At 40.5% G+C, this 26198-nt stretch overlaps 1 protein-coding gene across 1 annotated transcript in view; it reads left to right on the forward strand.

Moving 5' to 3' along the window:
• Positions 1-3250: 3250 nt before the first annotated feature.
• Positions 3251-26198, forward strand: part of LOC137283612 (uncharacterized) — a 42672-nt gene continuing 19724 nt past the window's right edge. Inside the window, exon 1 of the mRNA XM_067815203.1 lies at positions 3251-4142. Coding sequence (XP_067671304.1) covers positions 3827-4142 — 316 coding nt within the window. The 5' untranslated portion in view covers positions 3251-3826. The remainder of the gene's footprint in view (positions 4143-26198) is intronic.

The following is a 26198-nucleotide window of genomic DNA, read 5'->3' on the forward strand; positions in this document are numbered from 1 at the left end:
AATAATAACGTTAACACATGTTTAGAAGGAACTGATATAGTATCATATCAAACACCGGGTGGAATCAGTGATTTGTCTGTGATCCACTAATGTTATGTGTTTTTGGAGACTGGGTGGGTGCGCGCGCGTGGGTGTGTAGTATGTGTGTGTGTGGAGGTATGTGGCGGTGGTGATTCTTCTTTAATTTTCAATTACCAACCATACCTCATAAAAACAAGAGACATACATGGAAATATCTTTTATGAAGAGCTTGAGAGTTCAAACAATCTTCGCTCTAGATGAGCCACCATATTGCTGTTTTTAAGTGCCTGCGATGTGGAAATATTTCTATGACTTTTACAATGCCCATGGTTGGCCAAATCTCGCGTTCTCGCGATCTCGCATTCTCGCACTTTTGGCTTTTTAGGCTTGCTTCCAAAGGTCGAGATCGCGAGAATGCGAGATCGCGAGAATGTCCCTTACAGTATTCCATAGTTTTCAGTTTCAGGAAGAGGAGATTAACTTTTTCCCGGAAATATGCTTGTTTTTAAAGTCAAATTCCCCTCACACCAGCACGATGCTGGAATCAAATGCATGATGTTCAAGAATCCATGCATGACTCTGTGTCATGACAGTATGACGTTAAAGGCATTCTTGTACAAGTACATGTGTTTCTGAAAAAAGACGCGCAAACATAATAGCATGTTCTCTTCAAAACACAATTGGTGAAGAAACACATCTGAAAACAAACAAACTCGTTTCCCATTTAGCAATAAATGTCAAGGTGACAGCAAGACACATTGTCACATCTTGAATTACCATTTGATGATCTTGTTTGGTGGAATTATTAAATCATAAATTCGATGTTCTGATGACATTTTACGAAGATGAGTTTCAACCCAATGGTTACTTAACAGAAAGCAATCAGACCACGAATGGACTAACTGAAGAAGGAACCCCACTTCCATGTGTACCATCATGTATCTGAAGAATGGAAAGATTTGACGTTTCACTTTCGAAAATGAGATTCGCCCTGACAAAAAATGCTTAGCATAACAGAGACCCGTGAAGTCCGGAGTAGGATTGGCCTTCAGCAACCCAAGCTTATCATAGAAGGAGACTATGCTTGTCGTGAGAGGCGACTAAAGGGATCGGGTGGTCAGGCTCGCTGACTTGGTTGACACATGTCATCGGTTCCCAATTGCGCAGATCGATGCTCACTTGGTTGTCTAGTCCAGACTCAGTTGTTAGCAGACCGCCGCCATACAGCTGGAATATTGCTGAGTGCGGCTCACTCACTAGTAAAACAGATTCTATTCCCGTATATGTTTACATTTACATGTGAGTCATGTATTGATCTCCCACATAACACTGCCTCGCTTAAAAAATAAGGGACTGGTGTTGGGGGTGGCATAATCTCCAACTTACTCGCTCGCCCTTGAGATCAATCTTATGTAGCTCCAGCCATAAATATTTTACCCATCAAACGTTCGGTGAAAACATGACACCACTTACAATCACAGTCTAAAACAGAGGGTATACATCGAGAATGTTTTAGACAAATCGTGTATATATTGTGATAATGCCAAGAACTATTTTTACAGGATGTGTCACAGAAATTGAAACGTGAGCTTAACATTGAGATCTGCCTGCCTTAGGTGTGAGGAAGTGATAAGATACCCTCGCGTGGGCATGATCTTGTTTTAATATGATCTCAAGAGCTTTAAACCAGCCTCGCTTACACATCCTACCTCATGGCTGTCTCCTGTTGCGCGTATACGGTTTCGTTCAATCGATGTGGAAGCATTTTTATATTACTCATTTTATCACTGGACGAAACAGCTGGTACAAGAGACTAAGCACCAAACCGACATTAACAATTGACACTACCGACACAAAGAAAAGAGCTGTGCAAACAGCATGCATTGCTGCGGGATAGGTTTCTAGTTTGAAATGTTTTAGTTTTACTTCATTGTTGCTAAGACCACACCAAACAATATTCCATCTATAAATGTTCGAATCTGGACCGACACTCGAGTAGTGCACTGGCATAATGAACGTTAAATTTAGTAATGTTGTGAACAACTGTCAGCACAGTCCGGCTACCATGAAACCCAATTATTCAAATGACCCAACTTGTGAACTGCTTCTTGTGATCACTACAGATGCCTATCAGGGAAAAACTAGCATGTAAACTGACAAGGGATTGGCATGCAAGGTTTGATTATTTAAGGTGGCCAAAGTTTATAATAACAGTTCCCATAGGTTTACAATAATAGTTGGTAAATCTTCACAATAACAGTTCATTATGCTACAAAGGTTCAGCATTAGGGTACAAATATCATAGTGCCGTAACATTAACGATTATTTGCCAGTTGGTTATGAATCGTGAAATTACATTACAACAACCAGTGCTACAACTTATGACTCTCCTAGAAGTTGTGAGTAATTGAGTATGTCTTTATACAGTAACTACTTACAATAAGCTTTCAGCAATATTGCCACACAGGGACAGGAGAATATGGGTTCAAACATTGTACCATGGAGTATCCGGGTCTTCTGTCAGGCGAGCGAACATTTAACCACTAGACTACCCTACCGACCTCTCCTCTGTAGGCGCTAGGAGACGTCAAGAGTGGGCCTGTAGCACTAGTTGACGTCCCCAGGTAGGGGTAAACGTTATCTACATTCGACTTATTAATACTCTGCTGCACACCGACATGTACGTGTACTTCCGTCTTGTTGTGACATAGCAGATTAACTCTACTACCACTTGACTTGGGGTAATCCGCGTAGAGCTACTTCGGGATACCCATTAACCTATTTTATTTCAAGTGGGTATGCGTTCGAAGAGGGGAAAGTATATCCCTACTTGTAGCCTGGCAGTTCAAAGATTCGCACGTCATTGAATCGAGTGTTTGCAAATTTCGCAATCTGTGAAGCCTAGTCTTGTTATCCGTGATAAGATTGAGACATTGTTAAAGGCGTATAAATCCACAATCCTTGGAGGATATGACACGCCAATATTCGTATACTCAGTCAAATACCATGGGCAATGATAGTTCAACTACGTTGAGGAGATGACAGATGATAAACAATGTACAGTCTAAATTGTTATATTTTCCACACAGTCGCAGTAAATCGATGTGGAGTTTTGTCGGGCAATTGAGCGATGACATCAGAAATAATCGATACCCCTGTTAAGCAACGTTAACTCACCCGGGTTGTGAATTAGCCAAATCAGATATGTCATGTATCAACTAGTGGCTGTGGGCACTGGGACCTAAGCTGTTGGTTAGCGCAGGCAAGCAAGAGACACATTTACCGACCAGCCTGACCTAATATATTCTCCAGCATACCAGCCACCAGACAAAGCCTCCTCGATATTTCCATTACATACGAACTTCTTTCTCCGAAGCATCTAAGGAAACTGCATATCGCAGAGGCTTCTGTGAAAAGGAAGTAAAACGGAGCTTGGTTACAGTTTCCTCTGAGGGAAGCCGAGTCCATTCTTCCCACAGGGCTCTGTACGACTCTTCCACGCATTTGGTATTGATTGTTGGTCGTCCATTCAATAGGCGGATGATAATGGGCAGTCCCTTCGCTGTACACAGTGAGGCCGTCGTTCCGTGAGTGGAGAGAGGGGAAACTTACTTTAAACTACCAAACATGCTTAAGTCTTCCCGAATGCGTGGTGTCATGGGGAAGTTTTGTTTCTATCAAACAAGCAGCCTCCATGAAATTCGCCATATAGCGCGGTATTGATTCTGTCATGACTTAACGCTATTGTTGAAAGAACACAACAATCCCTACAACGCTGACGACGACTGGAGGATATATCCTAAACATGTTCCTCTCACCATCGACGATTCACTTTACCCACTGTGAAGCGGGGCAGGGACTTCCTGATATTACGAAGGACACAGACATGGAAGAATTGTGTAGGAGACTACTGAAGAATGGCGAAAGTCCTAAGCTACAGGTTGCTGAGAAAGATGGGCAGTACTTCACCCTCAACAACACTCGTCTTCAAGTGTTTCGGTGGTTGGAGAGTGCTGGGAGGTGTAAAAGGGTTAAGGTGGACCGGGTGCCATTACGGGTGATCCCGGAGGGAATTCGGAAGCTGATGACTGTAGGGGGAATGAAAGACGGCTTGGATGAAGGTGAGTAGTTGAGGAGATGTGGGCTACAGAGGCGGCTTTATCGGATTAAGCAAGGTCAATATCCTTATTGTATGGCAATCTCGATATTAATATTTACCCTTACTTTGTCAATATGTGGCATCTGGCCTGTTCTGGCTACAATCCCTGTATTTATTCGCTATAGAGATTGTTCAGTAGCCTCATATGCACATTTGCATTGAAACGACTGTGTTATTGTGTTCAATCTTAAAGAATTACTTCTAGAGCAGAGATTAGGTGCTTCGCAGATAACACAGTAAGAAGTTTCCTGGTGTATTGAGTTATCTTGACGTTTTCAAGTCCAAAGTTAATCCTTGCGCCTAAGGCTGTGTCTAAACAAACACATACGCCATCCTAATTCCCTCTGAATAAGTGTCAGGAACTGTATACATATTCTGCACACCGCACGGGAAAGATGTATGGATTATTCTGTGTGAAATGGGTATCAATATTTGGGCCAAATTTCCAGCTCATTACCCCAATGGCTGAGTGCCCGATATATGTTTGAACCTGAATAGATGCCACACTGACAGGCCCTGGAGTTGACAGAAGGCCCCGAAAACTCCATAAAAACACGTTATCAACTCTACCGGCTTTGTAAGTCATTGACTTGACATACTAGTCGTTTACCTTGGTTAGTCCAAATGTATTTTCAGGAATGGAAGACCCGTGAAGGTCCCGGGGTAGAATAGGCCTTTAGCAACCCATACTTGTCGTAAGAGGCGACTAACGGGATCGGGTGGTCAGGCTCGCTGAATTAGTTGACACAAGTCATTGGTTCCCAATTGCGCAGATCGATGCTCATGCTGTTGATCACTGGATTGTCTGATCCAGACTCGATTTTTTACAGGATATTGCTGAGTGCGGCGTAAAACTAAACTCATAAACTCCGAAATGGAAGGAGACCACGAAGCAAATTGAAGAATTCTCCGTATTTTAGAACGATATATATATTTAGTTAGATATCTACATGTAAGTACATGTTACAAAGATAGTACAATCAGTTTTGGGATATTAATATTAGGTTGTATTGATGTATTAAGTCTCAAGAGTTGACATGCACTAAACACCACCCCGACTACTAAACATGCGTACTGTTGTAAATCATAGGGAGTGGGGTTGAACATTGCCCTCGTATAGACGGTTCCATATCAGGAACACATATCCCGTGAAAGGTTACACTTGCTGACCTCGAGTTAATTTACAACATACAACTTAGAATTGAAAAAATGTATATTCAAGTACTCTATCGTTCAAGACCGGTCGTGAACGCGGATTTGAGTTTCCTATAAGCAATATTAGACCTTCAAAATAAGCAAAAGGTTTCATTATACGTCGCATTATAAAGGCAGTCTATCATAATTGAGACAAACTAGAGGTTGATGTCATGAAGTACCACACCATTTGTATCTGGCCATCCGTTCTCATTTCATCGCAAGTAACAGCGTGATTTGTATTGATCTCAACCCACCATGCAACCTGTAAATTATTAAACTGCGATCGTTAATGTACAGTTGTTATACACCGAAACTCATAAACGTGAGTGAATGAGTGAGTTAATATTTAGTGTCACATTGGCAATATTACATTGCGTACCAAAAATATCAGTCACTAAAAACAAAGATCCATTTAAAACTAGTAATTAAATCTAAAACAGTTTACCTTTGGATGGCAATACCACATACAAAACTGGCTATAGATTCCCAACTGCTGAAGGTAGATCACTTACAGTATATTTGTTTCCTACGTGAGCACTAGCAGGATTTACATTGCTGCCAGCAATTTAGATACAGCTAGCCATACATTACAACATAAGCGTAAGTAAATAATGTAAATTTAAATGAATGATGTACATTATATGACACCGAACACAATGCAAAACTAGGTTTAACAGATATAATGGCAGCTACTTTTCTTACATCATCCCGTCTTAAAACGACATGATCTAATTGTGAATTGGCGTTCTTGCTTTGAATTCATGTCTATCATCTCGACTTTAAGTGCAAATGCCATTTTCGCATTGAGGGCCATTTTTCATGGACCAGACATCGCTTGAGTGTCCCTGGTCGATAAGGTGATGGCATTTTATTAACATTCTCCTTCACTGGACGTTGGAATTTCCACATGTCTGTCGAGAGTTCCTGTAAATATCATTTTGAATAAAGGATTTACTGAGTTAAATGGAAACTATAAATATGTATAAATCCCCCTAGCTTAAAAGGAAACAATTCTGTGCCTGTGGTGGTTATGATATATATAGCCATGACTCAGCATGGTGATACTGTAAATAATAGTGTATCAAAGACCTTTCTATTATTCATTTGGTGATTCCATTGTCCGGAATCAATTATTTCGAGTGAAATTCCATCAGCTCCAGCCTTTGAAATACATTTGAGCATGTTCATTCAAGGCAGATTTGAAAGAACATCACAAAGTACAGCTTCCAATAGGTGTTATATATAACAATGATAACAATGGGTGTACTTGCATTGCGATATCTTCCATAGACAAGGCGGATCCTCGAAGCGCTAATGTTATTACAGTGGTCAATAATTGATATATAACAATGTATAACACCCTAAGCTGTCTGTGAGGCGCTAGAAAGTTAACAGTCTTATAAATGTCTCATCCCACCGGGTACCCACTCACTGCCGTGTCAGCAGAGGCAATTTTGAACACAGAGAGGTTAGACATAGGGATGACTTTCCACTGAATCTGACGCATCATTGATGTTGTTCCCATCTTCACTTGTACCAAGTTTTTCCATGTTTATTTGTGTGAATACTTGACTTATTTGCTTGCATATGTTTGAGACTTGGTTCTTCAGATGGGCACAGTATATGCTTACATTGTAGCGAACATCATGTAGCAATGTCATTTTATGGTGAATCCTAGACATACATACTCATTCATTCACCTTTGTATGATTCTCAGTATGGTTTTGGTCACTATATTCACACGATTACGGCAGCATATTTGATGTCTAACAATTTGAAACCCAAGGGAAGTGAATGTGTGCTGCTGTTTTAACGAAACGCAGGTATATTATATAAACGCCTGATGGTGTGTCGGTGTTAAGATGGTTTATTATGAACACTTGTCGATCAGGTCCCCAAGGTCCTTAGTGCTGTGGCCACACTTTGTTGCTCGCGAACCCACTTTTATGTTGCGTTTGTCAAATGATCATCTTAATATTATATTTGTCTCAAACTAATTTTTAATAATAATTTGATATTCTAGCTGTCCTTCAATTACAGCTTTTCATGAAGAATTCTAAGATTCATTCTTAATTTATGAATTTGTTTCGTCTCGATATGGTTGAAATATTGCCGTTGTGACATAACATTTTAAATACTAGCTTGTCGATCTCAAATATCGAGTTCTAGTGTATACTGATACCTAAATATGGGAGTGGGGATAACACGCTCTTGTCTTCACTGAAAATAGAACCCAAACAATATCCATGACGCATTTACAACCTGTCCGGTAAGTGAGTGAAGGAGTTTAGTTTCACGCCGCACTCAGCAATATTCCAGCTATATGGCGGCGTTCTGTAAATAATCGAGTCTGAACCAGACAATCCAGTGATCAACAACATGAGCATCGATCTACGCAATTGGGAACCGATGACATGTGTCAACCAACTCAGCGAGCCTGACCACTCGATCCCGTTATAGTCGCCTCTTACGACAAGCATAGTCGCCTTTTATGGCAAGCATGTGTTGCTGAAGGCCTATTCTACCCCGAGACCTTCACGGGTCCTGTCCGGTAAGGGTTGGGTGGGAGAGCCCAGTAGTTAAAGCGTTGACTCGTCCTGTCGAAGACCCGGGTTCGATTCCCCGCATGAGTACATTATGTGAAGCCCATTTGTAGTGTCCCGTGCCGTGATTTTGCAGGAACATTAAAGTAACCTAGTATATTAAATTAAAATGAGTAAATCGTTAAATTAAAAATATTAGTAAAGCTAAACTCGCTGCCCAGTAAAAACTAAACACGTTTGATCATCTACTCAGAAAACCATAGTGATTACTAAACAAAATGCTACAACCTTTTGAAATTGTGTCTCTATCCGGAATCAGAGATCAAATTGATTATAGCCAACAGAGACTTGGGGATGTTGGAATGCTTATCGAAATTTGATTAGTATTATATATTTCCTGTGGACCTTGTAGCGTTTTTTGAGGCACACATTTAATGTTCCAACATGTTCACGAAGACTAATGACTTGACCACGCAAATAATATCGTTTAGCCGATGAATCCCTCGAGTCCACCAATTTGGTATATCCCGCGTCTGTACAATGTGCCTATCCTTGTCAGAACATAATGGACTGATATTATCTGACGTATGATATGTCAAATATCCCCCGTCGAGATAATCAGCTCGAAGCGGCGTGGTTTCCTTCGCTTTGTAGGTAACGGGAATGAGATTTGTCACATGACGTAATGCAGAGCTAAGAGAAATGACAACCCTTGGCCTTGGGACTTGCCGTATCCCACTGTGCTTGCCGTCACTCACCACAGACATGTGTCAGATGATTCATAGGTATTTGGAAGGGAATGTTTCAAGTGAAACGGTAGAAAAATAACTGGCGTCTGACAATCGGTAGCGCGTCCTTTAACATGACGCGTCCCTTATGTCAAATCTGGATGTAACCTCAGATGTGACGTTCATTCTTCTGTCAGAGACAAGGCTTTTATCGCCCGAAAGGCGTTTTAAGTTTATATATCTGAACAAATGAATGTTGTTATAGAGCCAGGAATTAAACGTAACGCGTATTGAGGTTTTACATTTATAGATGACTCATGATCAGATGCATTTGACTTCAGGTTGAAATGTTGTGTTGTGTTGTGCCCACATCAATAGAGATGATCCATATAAGCTTCAAGATTCCCGTTCTCGATGAGAGACCAAAATCGGACACATTTTAAGGCCCATAATCATGTTTTAGGATACTGGGTGTCACAAAGCACTAATGGGTCGTTAATTACTAAGGTAACCTTTGTGGAATGTTACGGAATGGGAGTTAAGGTTAACCTTGGTAAAGGTTGCTTCTTCCTTCTGGAAAGGAGCCTCAGGAGACCAGATATTCGTTGGTCTTGTCATCATCTGTTTCTGATAGCGTAGTGCACTTGAATACCTTCAAATGTCATTGTTGTAATAACACACGTGTTTCAAATTCGAAATGTCCATAAATCTTTTATATTTGTACCAGGAATAATCCATATCGATATCATTTAGAGCCTGTCGGGAATAGGTAGCGAATGCAACATCTGGCGCGGAGAAAGGACGATGATAAACAACCGATGCAAATGAAAAATATACCCCAACATACCTCCGTGTGTGATTATATTGGATTTGTGTTTGCTATACAACTTGGAAACTGGGTTTGGTACTGTATTTTATGAAAATTATGTTAATCAGGTTTAAGCAAACACGATGCTCTTCCAACGACATTTAACGCTACAGATGATATGTACATATATGTATGTGTTTCACGATCAGCTGTTGTCAGCAACATGACATCTGGGTATATGGAGGACCAATGCTATGTGCAAATTGGCGGACACACTGATACACTCACGCACACATACGCATAGATACAAAAACTTGATAGATTCGCCGGTTCAGATCAACAGACACACAAAAAAAACATTAGGTCTAGACCAAGCTTACGACATTTATATATGTCCAGGAGTGAATCATTCACTTCAGCCTACGTCAAACGTGATATTTGTATTTATTTTCTGTTTGGTCTGTATTTTCAAATCGATGTAATAAACACATCAGTATTTGCAGTTAAGATACACATGAACACGACACCTTATTTCTGGTATACTTTTTATGTGTATTTTATAAATAGATGGAAAATATCGTAATGCCATAATCTGTGTTTAACACAACGAACAGAATGTTGCATTTCATTTGAAATACGGCAACTCATGTTCGATTTACATGTGGAGGCGATTTCATGAGGGCTTCAAGACAAGCTAATCTGCATTCGGGGTTGTGTTCATGTGCAAATGCCTTGGTGTTTATGACGTTTGTGTTTCTTTATAACTTTCAGAAACTAGCTTCCTTGGGACCGTATTTGTGGTTTGATATGTGAGCAAGATCATATTTATTAGCTGGTTTAAGACCAAGATCATACATTTTGGTTGGTGTGGGACCAAGATCATGTTCGTTTGTTGGTGTAGGACCAAGAACATGTGTGTGTTTGGTATGCGACCGACGTCATGTTTGTGTATTACTGTGGGACCAAGAACAGTTTTTTCTTAAATGGGATAATAATGGGATCATAATATTATATCCCTGTGTTGACATGGGACAAATACTATATTTCTGTGTTATTATGGGACCAAGAACGTATTTGATGGTTGGTGAAGGACTACGATCATGTATATGCGTTAGTACGTCGCAATATTATATCTCTGTGTTGGTATCGTACAAAAGACTGTATCTGTTTGCTGGTATGAGACCAGTAACATATTACTGGGCTGGCAAAAGAACGAAATCATTGCAGGGATTTGACAAGGATCATGTATATCATGTTTGTATGGGGAGAAAATATGAAAAATAATGTGCGTGTTGGCATGTGCCCAAGATCATGGTGTTTTGGTAACACGTGCACATGTGAAAAAGGTCACGCTTGTTTGCGTGTGAAAAGGGTCACTGTGTCCTCATTTGTAAATATAAGGGGATGCATCACTTGTGTATAGATACACACATGTGCAAAGGGAGTAAATGTCTGGTGCGCTAATGCGTTTACTTATAGCAATACCGGTTGAAGTATTTGCTGTGGGCAATACTTGACTACAACATGTTTTTATGATATCTTTCTTTAGCAGGAAATGTTCATCGTGATGCTTTTGCTGTCTGGGTGTGAAGATGTGTAGAGTCCTCGGTGTTCTCTGTCAAACATTCGTTTTGTCAAATCCTATCTAAACAAGACGCTTTTAGATGAAATGAGAATGAGATTGGCCAATTTCACTGCCTTTTCTGCAACCCTTCTCCCATGAGAATCGCCATCTAATTAGACCTGAGACATAGCCAGACTGAGAGTCGCTGTCCACGACGACAGGAGACAAAGTGATCAGAGTGTGGTCAAAGCTGTTGTTGTCGCCACCGCAGAAACTCATATAATTGTTTGGTGATAGTACATGCGTCGTTGATCAGCCTGCTGGAACTTCTCAGTTTATGTAAGGCCCCTTTATGTTCTGTGTACAGCTTTGTTACTAATGAGCGTTGGATTTGCGTGAGGTCCAATCCGGTTTAGAAACGACCACTGTATATTGTCTACTTTCCGGTGAACGCAAATCTGTAAACCATAAAGGTTGTGACCAAAGTTTATTTTATGTTCGCCATTCATCACACTTACACCGAAGATTATTTGCCATTAATGTTTGTTTGTCATTATTGTTGTGATTGATTTCAGCATATCCGCCCATTTCATTGTTAATATTTCTAGTACCAACAAATCTTTGTCATTATACACAAAGATGAAACCGTTACATGAAGATTACGTTCTGGTAATTTGATTTGGTTCTCGTTTAACTCAGCAATATTCTAAGTATATGGCGGTGGTCTGTAAATATACATAATCGAACCTGGACCAGACAATGCAGTGATCAACAGCATGAGCAGCGATCTACGCAGTCACCGAGCCGGACCACTCAATCCCGTTAGTAGCCTCTTACGACAAGAATGGGTTACTGCAGGCGAATTCTAACCCGGACCTTTACGGGTTAAAGGAACGGCACGCCTTGACAGTATACTCTAAATAGCTGTTTGTTTGATTGACTAATTGATCCGTGAGAAAGATCTAAAGAAGAGTTGATTGTATAATTCTAACTCAGTTACATGTACGTGTTTGTGAGTGAGTGAGATTAGTTTTACGTCACACTCAGCAATAGTCCAACTGTATGGCGGTGTTCTGTAAATAATCGAGTCTGGGTCAGACAATTCAGTGATCAACAACATGAGCATCGATCTTCACAGTTGGGAACCGATGACATGTGTCAACCAATTCAGCGAGCCTGACCACCCGATCCCGTTAGTTGCCTCTTATGACATGCAAAGTCGCCTTTAATGTGAAGCATGTGTTGTTGAAGGCCTATTCTACCCCGGGGCCTTCACGGGTCTGTAAGCATTTGTAATACGCTGCCTGTAGCATTAATTCATGTTTACAATGCAGCTGTAAACAATCGAGTCTGGACCAGACAATCCAGTGATTGCCACCATGAGGTACAAAGAATCACATGTCTATGAAATAGTGATGATACCGGATGTTTGCGTAAGGTCAATTGTACTCTGCCCTGCGCCCGTCATAAACACCTTTCAATAATACAGTGGCCATAATCTTTACCTAACTTAATTAGACGTGAAATGCTACTTCCATTCCTCTCCATCATTAAAGTTTACCATTAGTGAGAGATTCATTATATATGACCCTGTGTTGTTCTGGTGCTACCTCTCGTAACCGATGGTTATACTGACAGCTAGGAAAACTAATTAGCAAGGACAGACTGAGACATCTTAGCCGCCTTCATATGCTATATTAAGGACCTGCCAACACTTTCACTTGTGATGGTTGCTACTAGAAAGGATGCTGCTAATGTGAGGAACGAAGACGTTGTCAAAGTATGTCTAAAACTATACCCCCAGTACATGGAAAGTCAGTTCATATGTATCACTCTTCATTATGAGTGTGTGAGTGAGTTAACATTTAGCGTCACATCGCCATTGTTGAAGCCATATCGTGACGAGAACAATTTGATTTATATCAATACAAAAATCAATAAACTTTGAACGTAAAGTCCTCCTGAGAGGGTATGTAAGTCCCGAAACATTTAAGTAAACTCAAGCTTACCAGGATTTTTAAATGTGGTATTTTTGATATTTTAATTTTGTAAGATTTCCTACAGTCGTCTGCGACTGAAGGGATGGTGTAAATCCAGCTAGGGTCCGTGCAGGTAGCAAAGGCACTGTAAGTCCCCATGGTACCTAGTGTGGTGACCTACCTTCAGCTGTTGGCGATATATAGCCTATTTTTAAATTGTGTTGTCCCTTCTAGCAAAAATGTGCTAGTTTTACATGTATATCTGTGATATTCTAGTCATTTTACTGTCTTTTGTCGACAGATTTTTAAATATGTGCATACATTACCATTTTCCCAGTTGCCATGGAAACGTTTCGGACTTAGTCTCAAACGGAGGAATGGGCTTCGTTTTCATGACATAACTCGAAATCTTCATAATATCTTTCACTAGATCCTGGCAGACAGATATTGAAGTGGTGCCTTTTGGTGTTTATAGATATATGGCATTTATACTTTTCATGATTTCCAACGAAACGTTTCAAACAGTCTAAACATCAGGTATCTGTTAGATGATTTGTCCTCTCAAATATGTGGGGGCCGGGAGATATGCAATCCTCTGATGACTCCTGTTTCCCAAATTAGGATCTAAGGGTTATTCGTCTTACTATAGACGTGATACAGTCAATGGATATACTGAAGTTCATATTTGTATAAATTGTCTGCACTATACTCAGTGTGACGTTAAATATTAACTCAGTCACTCACTATACTCAGTGGATATCTAACATGCCAAATCCAAACGAAACCACAGTGTTAATCGTGGGGAGCGAACACTTTTAAGAATTACACATGGTTCGTGGTATGGTGATGTACCTTCACTAGTTGTTGATCTATAGCCCGTTTTTTTTATCTTGTATCGTCCTATTAGTTCAGATGTAATTGGAAGTTTTAAATATGTGTTTCTGATAATCTAGTTGTTATACTGTCCTTCGTTGACAGGTCTTTACACCTTGTTTTAGTCACGATATGGCTGAAATATTGCCGATGTGACTTAAAATCTGAACTCACTCACTCGCTTTCAACTATTAGGGTGCCCACTGCCCTATCTAGAATGAGACACAGGAACCGTGTAGTCATTAATGATCATAAATAGCTTAGAACTCCTACCAGACTAGAATGTTGCCACTTACTCGGGGTTTAGATGTTAACCAATTTCAGTATTCTCGTTAACTATCCGACCCATGAAGATCCAGGTTACAACTGATCTTCAGTAACCCAGGCTTGTTGACTTGGTTGACACGTGTCATCGGTTCCCCATTGCGCGGATCGATGCTCATGCTGTTGATAACTGCTTTTTTCTGGTTTAGTTTTATTACTCATAATGCTGAGTAAACCTCAACTCATTCACCCACCCATTACCTATCCTTTATGTTACATAACATGTGATATTCATATTTGTTTGGAATAGAACTTTGGTGACCAAGTTTAGTATAGTTCCCAACCACCGCACTTCTTGTCGGAATATACACTTCATCGGATTGGATTGTATATTCCGTGATCTGTTTGACCGCTAGGTGTCACTCACGATGTTGGTCGTTGTTCGTGGCGCAAACCACAATCACGTCTCTCCCAAAATCAATCATAATTTATAGAAGTGATTAAACTGGAAATGTACTGAGTGTAGCCTCAACGAAGACCACCAACCAACCAAACAAATCAACAAAGATTGGATCTGCCGTCGGGTCCATCTTTTACGAGCTAGCATCTGCTACCAACTACAGTCGTGTTTGATATTTTATTGGTCTTCGTCTTAACCATTCATTACTTTCCGAAAATTCATTCGTTTACTTCTAATATATGACATTACTTGTCATGTGAGATTTCTCCTGTGGACACCATTAGACACACTATGTCCTGACGGCAGTGAACCCTTACCGCCCATCAAGGCAGTACCTGTCACTAGATATCTTCTAGAGTGACGTCCACGGACATAGCCATTATTTTAGTCTCGGTGAAGGAAGTACCCTTATCATACAAACGATCAACCCATCTCGACTAATACCTCACGTTTACAGGCGTCTGTAGGAAGCAGGGGCGTGATAGGTCTAGGTTATTCCAGTGCCATCTAAACCCAGGTTTGGAAAGCATTTAGACGGATAGCGATTGCCCTAATGCATAATGGAAGGCTTTATTAGGGGAATTTGTTATTTTGTTGTAAATGGAAAACGTCTATGGTCATGTTGATTTCTATTGTAATTATTCTGAGGTGAAATGAGACCATTTATGCCCCAGTCGGACCTTCTGTATGGCGGAGGGAGCAAACTCATAATGAGCATAAATTGATGTTTGCTGGTCAAAGATGTGATGGAAGATCGATTTTGTAATTTCATTAGGTGAATGATAAATTCCAGCGTGTTACTCATGGTACAACTTACTTTTTGACTAATGTTCTTCATCTGAAGTACACACAAGGTTGATGAAAAAGATGTTGGAAGTAAGCTGATACAGTGTTTGAGTTTCAAGCAGTAAACCTTGTTAACTGGGAAGTTATAAATAAACAATACGCCCTGACATCTTTACAGGTTATATATAAATGCGGTATTATGACAAGGTTCTATTCCTACTAGTTTCCTGATCATACCGTGGACATCAGTTAAGGACGAAGTTCTATGACCTCATTAGGTTCTTGTGAATATGTGACCAGTAACATTAAATCAGCATGAAACGTACTTAGAGTAATCTTTGGTTTTGTACTCATAGGACTGTTAATTCTGGTTCGTTAAAACCGTAGCTCGATATGCGCATTTCGAATAGCATAGTGGTTGTGGTGGTGTGTGGTCCCGTGCATAGAGCTCAGGTCACAAATCAGTTGAAGTTGAGCAACGTTTGGAGCGGAGAGTCCTTAGGTCACCGTGTTTGACAGCTTCACATCTGAGAATCTCTCTGACTTTAGATGTGATACATGTGACCGTATCTCAGGCAATCAAGTTTGTGCCTCTGTTGACCCAGCAGAAAATGGGTACAAGGTGGGATAATTCATTAGGCTATAATATTCCAGCTAGGCCTATCCGGGCTAATAAAATCTGTAGAACTCTTTAATTTGTGTTCGTTTTGAACATGCACTTAATGTACGGAATTTAGTGCTATGGAAGCACATACCATATAACTTGGACCACTTTACATACATTGTCGACATATATGTAGTTATGGAGTGAGTGAGTGTGCTAATATGTAAGGTCCCATGGGAATATTTCAGCCATATCGTGACTAAACCATGTTTGATATTGAAATGAAATATGTATACATTATAAAACCCTGTCGTCAAAGGACAGTAAACCAACTAGAACATCACAGTTACAATTAAAACCAGTGTGGAAAGTTTAAAACCAATATCACTATTTGGACAATATAAAATATGGGGTGTAGATGGCCACCAACTGAAGGTAGATCACCATACTAGGGAACAGGGGTACTTACAGTACCTTTGCTACCTGCATGGACCCTAGATGGATTTACACCATCCCCTCAGCCATTGACCATGACTGAGATTTAGCCATTATTAAAAACAACAAATATACTTCGATCACAAATTTGGCCGTAGGACATTTACACAGAATGATTAGGGACATACGTAGCACGTAGTTATAGATGATAAGTTGCCAGGACAAAACGTTTAAGCATGCAAAGGTAACCTAGGTTTCTGCACACAACATCTGATTAACGAGGTTCCACTGCATTGTGCATTGTGATAAAAACGTGTCGTCTTTAGATTGCCCATCATGCACGCCACAGATATCACATTACGTCCAGATAAGATTGTTAAACAGATGATCACACATTTGCTATCAACTGTCATCTGAATGGTTGCTCATGTCCACTTGACAAAGCCTGTTCTTTGTCTTCACTCTACTACAGCCTGTGGACGGAGACTACCACTGTTCAAATAAAGGAAACGAAATCAATCAGCTTTTTGGTCTTGAAATCCCTGTTTCTTCAGGTCCGTTGGTTTCTGATGTTACCCCGTGCAGTTCATTGATTCAATTGTATGCGAACTGCATTGAGACAAATCAGATGGAATTGGCTCCAATCCGGGAACGGAAAGGACAAACAGTACGCCGGGGAGATACTCACAGTGTACAGGGTTCAAACACTGACGTAATCGTTAATTAACTCTTAGGATTTATGCTTTTAATGGGTATCTTGGTCCAACGGGTATTTGGAAGCAATTTGTTAGAGTGGGGAAATATACTGAGGTAATGATCCGGAATACAAGCAGCCAATTACACTTATCCGCTTTTTAAAGCATTTTTATGAAGACGGTTATGTCGCTGAAAGATTCTGCTCATTATCCGAAACATGGGGAACTGATTGATACCGTGCCGCAACGATTGATACTGGGTAATGAAGACTTGCACTCCGCAATACATCTTCCATACTTTGTATAACAAGATAGAGCGTAGGAGAGACCCTTTGCTCCACACGAAGCGCTGCCTAGATTGCAATCAGTATGATCAGTCTTGATTTGGCTCCAGCTGGCATCTTGCAGAGGTATTTGTTCAATCTAATTTCTTTCTTTGTCATCAACAAATCAATAGACTGTGTGATGACACCTTGCACATTAAATATGCTGTGTATTGCATTCAGGTCACGTTCTGTAATCGACTATCAACAAGACGGGTCCTCCGATTTTTTCCGCCGATGGTGCTAGACTACAGGAACCGCAGACACTTGCGCTTAGCTATCTCATAACCATTGATCGGTAGGAGACAGTGAGGGGAAGGGGGATCCTAATATCACGCGTTGGTAGCAGTATAAAAAATGAACCATGTGATGAAGTATGCTTTTACGGTTATGACAAATGAATACGAGAACTTCGATCACGGCTATGTGTTGACCTTTGTTGTTAAAAGGATATATTTTTTATGTATTTGTTCAGACAGAATTGCTGGTATTTAGAACACTAGGGACAATATCTTTAGTGACAAAAAATACGTGAAAAAAGTTCGGTTACCATGTAGGACACGAGAATTTTGAGGCCACGTGATATAAAATGATTCCAAGAATCCATCAGACAATCAATCCTTTCTCAGTTCGAGAAGAAAGCCAATACTGAAAACATGTTCTACAGCAAGGCCACCATCTCCTACAACATTTGCACCAGCATATAAAACGTCTGTGATCTTTCAGTGTAACATCTGGATTTACTCCTGTACATCCAAGCTCAAATAAAGCGTTGAGCTGCAATAAAACCCCGTGGCTTACATAGTACATCAACATCACCATCTGTTTGATCTTCTCAGATGTCTGGATTTATAGTAGTCGTTTTCCGGTGTTATGTTCCTTTAGGCAAATCATGGTACTTAGCGATGATTTTCTTAAGTCATTTGGAGCAGACATTTACATGCACGTTGTATTCAAGAAATGTCTAATACAAGTTCCTGTACAAGTCTGAATATGCATTTACACTGTATCTATCTATAAAGTTATGGGTAAAATCATAGCTTTTGAAATCATCTTGTTAATCGACTGTTATTGAATCTTTGCCTTTTCAATAACGTTCTTCATATTATACACGTATGTGGTAAATAAAGCTTTGAAAGAGGATTCTTTGCTGTTGACTGTACGCGACACATTATAGCGTCGCGAAGCGATGAGACAATTAAAACCACACTGACAGTTAGATGAAGGCTGGGAGCAGACACGTGGGCAATGCTTGAGGTGCTAACGTTGATGTGGCTTTGATGTAGGATTTTCACGTACTCTACAACTCCATAATGTCTTGGAGCCTATAGTCGAGTGTGGAGATAGCGGTATGCTGGGATGCTGAAAGCATCAAACTGTTCGGAACTCGTGTAATTAAACTATGCGCTTTGATGTCAGCCAGAAGAATTCCTGTTTTCTATTGATTAAGGAGTGTCTGCCTTCTGTTTGATTTTTATCATTAGATTGGGCCGTTTAAAACTAGACAGTGCTTTCTTATTCTTCATACGCTGTTTTGATTATCTACCAGAGAGTGGATGCTCAGTTAGTTATTTCTAGTAATCACACTATGGACGACACACATACGAATAAATATCTTTTGAAGGAGGATGGTTAACAGCCGTTCGAACAGAAAATACGCCAGTATATAAGAGTCAGTGAGTGTGGTGTCACGCCGCTTTCAACAATATTTCAACAATAATATTTCAACAATATTTCAACAATATTTCAACAGTATCACAGCAGGAGAAACCAGAAATTCACAATTGTACATAATGGACGTACACATGTGTTGACTCGAAATCGGGTCGTCGGCTTTAAGAGGAAACGGTTTACGCATCACTCCTGTATAATCATACTGAAAATATCCTGTGTCGAGTATCCATCCGGGCAGCTTCTCTGCTGGAAAATGGCACTGGAGGTACATTGTATATGGAGCACTGGCAGTCAGTACTGACGCGGTGTGTTGGCAAGATAGGGTAACTATTTCCTGCCCTAAGGGTAGGGACAACCTCACCGATATGCATAAAATAAATGTTTGTGAGTGCAGAGTTAGTAACTTAGACAGTCTCCTAAGTGGATACGTGCTTTCTGTAGGTCGTTCCTAACTTCATGATCTTCCTCAGTCTTGAACATCAGTTACCTCTCAGTGTGACAGTCAACTTGATGACGTATTCATAACACACCCTTCCTTGGAATTAATGTCAATGTCTGCCGACATCAAAAATATTTGAAGTTCAAATACGTCCTGCAACTGACTTTATCACTGCGGTAAGGGTGTTTACAGTCCCAGTGTAACCGTTGCTGGGATAATTTCCCGCGTCATATTTCACTTTTGATAGCATTAGCTGACATTTATTTCACAGAATATCTCCATGACGCCGTTATATTAAATCAACTATAATAGAGGTATAGGCCAGTGTTACTCCGGACTCAATTAGTGTCGAGTTCCCGGCGTCATGCACGGCACTGCCTACCGAGTATCGTGTGAATGCCGAGTGGCTCTCTGTGCCCGAGTGGAATTGAGCATCAGCCAATTCCAACTCAACTTTCTAAAGGAATCTAAAGAATATGTTCCACTGGGAATAAGTGCGTGTGTGAGAGGGGTCGCTTTTTGCCGCAAATGGCGCTCGTAAGTGACGTTAAGACTAATATAAAGTTGCGAGGAGATAACGGAAGGCCTGCGATCGTTACCAGGCAAATCGACTTGTTGGTTATTGGGCTGAGGACATGGCTAGAGATGAGGTCCAGCATCACAAGTTTAACGTCAGCGAGTAGTTGAGGGGCCTAGATTAACAACGGGGATCAATTTGCTCTCATAAGATGAGACTGGAGATTAGGATATTGACGCAGAGGCTGTATTGATATATTTCCCAATCCATGTCATTGTTGCAGCGCCAGCAGACAAGGTCAACACCATTCCGTGTTAAGGCGGTGTCAGGGAAGTAGGGCTGACGTTCTTCAGACTCCATGATAAAGTCATGAACATCCATACATTGACGTTGAACGGTTCTATGTGCTTGTCACATTCATCGGTTATTTCTAGAGATTTCATTATTAAGAACCATCGAGTTAAACATTCATGAGCATAATGGGAAACCAAAAAGGTCATACGTAAGTGTGAGACGCCCCCTACGTGGAGTAGCCACTTCTTGGAGTGTTGATGGTAGATCGATGCCATAAGCAGGGGTTACATAATTAACATGGGGAGACAGCCACTTGGCCCAACAAGTGCCAACACTGCCTGTGTAATCGCTCACGCTCGACATACCAGTTTCGATCACTGAAAGCGATACAATCCAAGTCTCCCATTAAGACTGCGAAGGAAGACAGCCATGGAATCAACAGCATCAAACCCGAATTGATGCGAGGTGGTCCTTGAGGATCATATTACAAACAAATCACACGAATGCTCTTGTGGGTTCTAGAAAGAAGCTTCATTTGAATTTGTAAATGATACTGCTAGACACAGAGGTGCATTAGACTTTATTTATCCCTTCTTCACATGTGTGTGGGCATCTTGAAATCGTACAGAAGCTGAATACTCTGTGGAGACGCATAATTTAATGATTCAGACACGACGTTACCGCATCTACATCGCAAAGTGATTCCTTTAACTGAAGCTTAAAAATCAGTGATGGTATAATTCAAGATCCACATTCGATACTGTTATGAGTTTTTCGCCCCTCTGGTCTGTGTAGATATGAGTCACAGTGGAATGCAAAACCGCACAGCAAACACGGAGCAGTTAAGTGTCTGTGTAGGTACTCCTTTCTTGTAACGTATAGAAGTAATTCTTAGTGAGTCGTTGACTGAATGAGTGAGAGGAGTGGTAGGTGAGTGAGTTGAGTGAGTTAAGATTTTTTGTCACATTGGCAATGTTTCAACCATATCGTGACTAATGGTGGAATGGCTAAGATAAAGTTTTCGCAAGAATTGTGCATTTGGTGATATAAGCACCAGAAATGGTCATCATATAAAAAAAAACATGTCTGAAATAAGAAGTCATGCATATTTTTAACCATCAAAATACATACGATTATTCCCCAACTTTATGGCTCAAGGTCAAGCTAGGGGGATACTTCAGATTGTCATTTTCCCACTACAAATCATACTTAACTGGTTTTATTATTTAATGGTAAAATCAATTAATTATCACAAACATGCAAATCATACCTTATCCTGACTCATAATCAAACAAATTGCTTATTTAATCTCATTTCTGAATATTAGTCAAAATCAAGCACTTGTGTTCCCCCTTCAATACAAGAAAAACAAACAAAACAAATAACATCATTTCAAGTTGGGCATGTGCACCGGATGCACGTTACCAAGTATGTATGACTCTTCGTCTCTCATACTGGTGCCAACACAGTTAAGCTCACATAATGAAGGCCAACATCAATTAGATGCTAAGTTGGACTGCAGACAGGTTGGCCACGGCTTCCCCGTAGAAGTGTCGTCCTCTTTCACGTGCACCCTACTACCAACTGGAGCAACTTTTCAAACCGTCAAGAACTAAGCTACCAGAATGCAGGCTCTTCCTTGACAGCTTTATACTGTTAACAGATGAATCTTTCTGGGCCTTACCATGTCAAGACCCACCAACAAAACGACGGTATCACCCTTTAAAGATCTACAGTCCGGCAAAGAATCTATGAATAGCCATGGTCAACCAGCAGAAGTACCAGAAGTCTATCTCCAACCAGATCTGCTCAGCATCATCAGACTAACCTTACCACGGAGACAAGTGAGTACTGCTCAAACTGGGACTTTCTGGAAGATTCTTTCATCACAAAGATCTTCAGGAATAGATTTACTATACGTGATGAACACGTTATCGCTACACTCTATCTTCAGTAAGCAGAACTCCTACAACCCAAGGTCAGAGATACGGTAGAGTCACCCCCATTCAAAGAAGCAATAGACGTTACACCTCAAGAGACTGTCGATCCGAGGTTCTGCTCCCAGTTTTCTTGGCTCCCAAGAACAATCTATCAGACAAATATGAAGAAGTTCAACAGCGATTAATATTGAAGACATAGAAGTTTAGGATTCTGAAACAGACAAGACAGAACAACGTCCTTGCAAGTATGGATTTAAGGGATCTGTGTGCCTATGCCAATCCACCCAGGGTCCAGGAAGTATCTATGATTCCTGTTCATCCATAAAATTCCTAGTGAAGGGTTCTACAGTTTGGTATTTTATGGCCCGTGGTTATTCACACGGGTAACCAAGCTTATCGTGATCTTCCTGCACACAACAGGGAAATTAGATGATCCTTCTACCTAGACAGTGATATTCAGTCACTTCAGCAAGGTGTTAAACTCCAACCTCAGAATTTCACCCTGTGACTGCTGTCCAATGTCAGCCCAGTCACTTACGAATAGGGACACGTTGCAACTACGACCCATACAGAGGTTTCTAACCTTACTTCTGGACAAGGTGGACTTCAGACCACAATAAACACATCACCTACAGCCTCTTTAGCACGACCTGATCAAGTGAATGCTATTGCATTGCGAGACCGTGTCACAACTGGTGGGGTCTATTAATGTGAAAAGGTCCACTTTTGTCAGTTGATTATCAACATGTCGGAACAGCCAAGACATGGACGCCGTTTGAAATCTCAGAGTCGAGTAATTTCTTAACCAAATCTAAATATGGTTTAATGTTACCGACTCGGGCTTTTAGGCAGCAAACAGCAACACTAATAACATTCTCTGCTCGCCTATTTATTGACGTTAACTCGACCATTTGACCTCCTTGGTCATGAATATATAGAGTAGCTCTGGGGGTTGTCGTTGTTTCGTTAAATCATTCTTATTTGATAGTATTTGCGAAGAAAATTTCGATTGCCATCCCATCAATACATGCAGCTGCTGTTAGGTATGTTAAAGGCACACCTTACCAGCCCTGTAATATATGGGGTCAGTTATTCTTCCACAGCATGAACTCCCATCTCCAACCGAGTCGGACGGAATACAGAAGGAAAGTGAACAGTATGTTCCCTACTGGACGACACCACACCAAGCATCAGCCCCTTGTCAGGAGTTGGTTTCTTGTCTGTACAAAGGGGTGTAACAACCGATGCAAGTGCAAACAGGACACACATATGCAATGGTGCGAGACCCAGTCTTTATACATTTACTCAGCTATACTTTAAAGATGTTTAACCAGTATTTTGTGTCAGTATTTCTATAGAAAGTCGTCACTGTAAGGTATTGATGGCAGGCCCAAAGCCGTAACAGTAGTCAGAAAAGGCAAACTATTGTTTATCTATTGCGCATACGCAAAATCAAAATATTTTTAGAGCTTCCATATCCTAAAATGTTCCCTATGCACCAGTCTATAAATGTGAAAAGTGTCATGCTTTTAATCATTAAATGCCCATTTTATCTGCTCATCTGCTCCTCTATAAATCAAAGAATACGTTGATAATAGATAAAGTTATGCTATAAAACCTAGCGACACCAGGCAGTAAAAACTAAATATAGTGTTTGAGATACAGATATAAAACTAGCATATAAATTCAAGCTTATACCACAAGGAAGAACCATACAATAAAGAAAAGGAGAATAGATCACCGCATTGGGGACTATGGGAAATTACAGTACTTTTGCAACCGGCATGGGCCCCAGCTGGATTTATACCAATCCTTCGGTTGTTGGCGAGTGTTATTCAAAAGAAGGTACGTCTTTCTGAACATCATACACGCCCGTTCAAAATACAGGTTGTTCTTAGGAGATCAGGTCATGGTGTCATCACTGTTTGACCCTAAGGAATCTGTTCCTCCTGAATTTAGTGACGGATTCCCCGAAGATGACTTTGTGAATATGAACTGACATGAGAGGAGAGGTGTGGCAGTGAGTTCAAAACACAAAGAAGTGATTTTGCTAAAGCCACACAACTGTGTGAAACAGTATCCCAAGAAGATCCATGTTAGAGTTGCTCTTTAGCAACACATTCTTTCGTAACCTGCGAGTAGTGGGATGTCGTGGTCAGGCTCCTTGACTTCGATAACACATGTCATCGCATATACTGATGCTCCTGCTGTATACCACTGGATTGTCTGGTCCAGATGCGATCACAGAGAAATCATTGCTGAGTGAGACATTAAACAGCAAACAAACAAGCCAAAAATACAAGAGTCAAACGAATGTTTGGAAGAATGCTCCGGGAACAGGGCCTCATTTCACAAAGCGCTAAGGTGACTGTAAGTCAGTAAGGTAAACCTTACTGCAATGTTAAACAATGGGAGTTAACTTTTGTTAACCTTAGTTAAGTTTACTTAGTGAAAGGAACCCCTTATCTTTAAAGATAGGGATGTACTACTGCAGAATCCACTTTTACATCTAAAGAAGAATACAATGATGTTTAAGTCTTCTTCATTGGTCACTATTTTCTATGTGATTCACTGTTTCCCCTAGCTTCTATGCCCAGTGGAGTCTGACACCGAGACTGATTATTATCAGGTGTTGACGTGATATACTTAAAAGGTTTTTCATGGCGTCGAATACTCGACTTCGATTCCCCACTGTATAAAGCCATTTGGTTTCCCCTCTAATGCTTAACCATTGTGAAAAATCGCTCCAAGGCATTATCATACACTAAAACGGTTTGGTTTCAGTGACTTGATATTACTGCGAGGTATAATTCCTGTAATGTCACTCGTATAAACGTGTCAGTAATCTACAAAGTCTTTTTCTCCTTGTGTTTCAAAAACGTCTTTTTAACGCGCTCGTCAATAATTATAGAGTCTCGTTTCTTACTACAAGACCTCAATGCCTCCAAGATTACACACAATAAAACATGTAATTAATTGCCAGCAGCCATGGCATCAAGTCACATGACCTGCCCAATGGTGACAAGAGTCCCACAGTGACAGATGAATGAGTTCCACGTCCTTGATGGCTGAAGCAGCATTTGCATTGAAGGCTAGAGGCGACAACGGCATAAATTGTAAATTATCTAAAGCATGTTTATAGATCACTTTCGGAAATGAACTTACAAACAGTAGACATATGATGGACATATAGCTTTCTGATACTGGATGCTGAAAGATGAAAAGTTTAATCTTAACTCATACAACAATATGCATGCAATATACAACACCGACTACGATTTCACATGCCAAGGATTGTTCCTCACATTACTAGTGTAGTAGTATTGTGGTTCTCCTCCGAATTGGGAAAACGAAATGAGCTAGTGCCTGTCCTATATAATATGCTCATTAGTGTATGTGTATGTGTGCGTCATTGATGATGACGTATCAGAACAAGGAACCAACCATTTCCATCCCCGATAATTATGGTGGTGAGTGATTATGAATAGTTTGTGTAATGCTTAAAATGCCCTGTTACAAAGTTATTGTCTACCACAGAAAATTCCTTGTCGCAATGCTTTACCCAAATATAATCGAACTCAAAACTGTATTTAGAAGATCACACATTTAATTTCTTCACAACATATATACGTGGAGATCCTCGTTAATGATCTTCAGTAACTAATGTTTGTCGTCAGAGGCGACTAACGGAACCGGCTGGCCAGACTTGCCATCGACATTTGCCATCAGTTCACCATTGCGCAGATTCATGCTCATGCTGTTGGTCACTGGATTGTCTGGACCAGAATCGACTATTTACAGACCACCGCAATATAAGAGGGAATATTGCGGCGTAAAACTAACTTCACTCACTCACCAACCAAATTTCTCATGTAATAGATAACGTGAAACCTGT

This window comes from Haliotis asinina, chromosome 5 (genome assembly GCF_037392515.1).
Source record: "Haliotis asinina isolate JCU_RB_2024 chromosome 5, JCU_Hal_asi_v2, whole genome shotgun sequence".
Lineage (NCBI taxonomy): Eukaryota > Metazoa > Mollusca > Gastropoda > Lepetellida > Haliotidae > Haliotis > Haliotis asinina.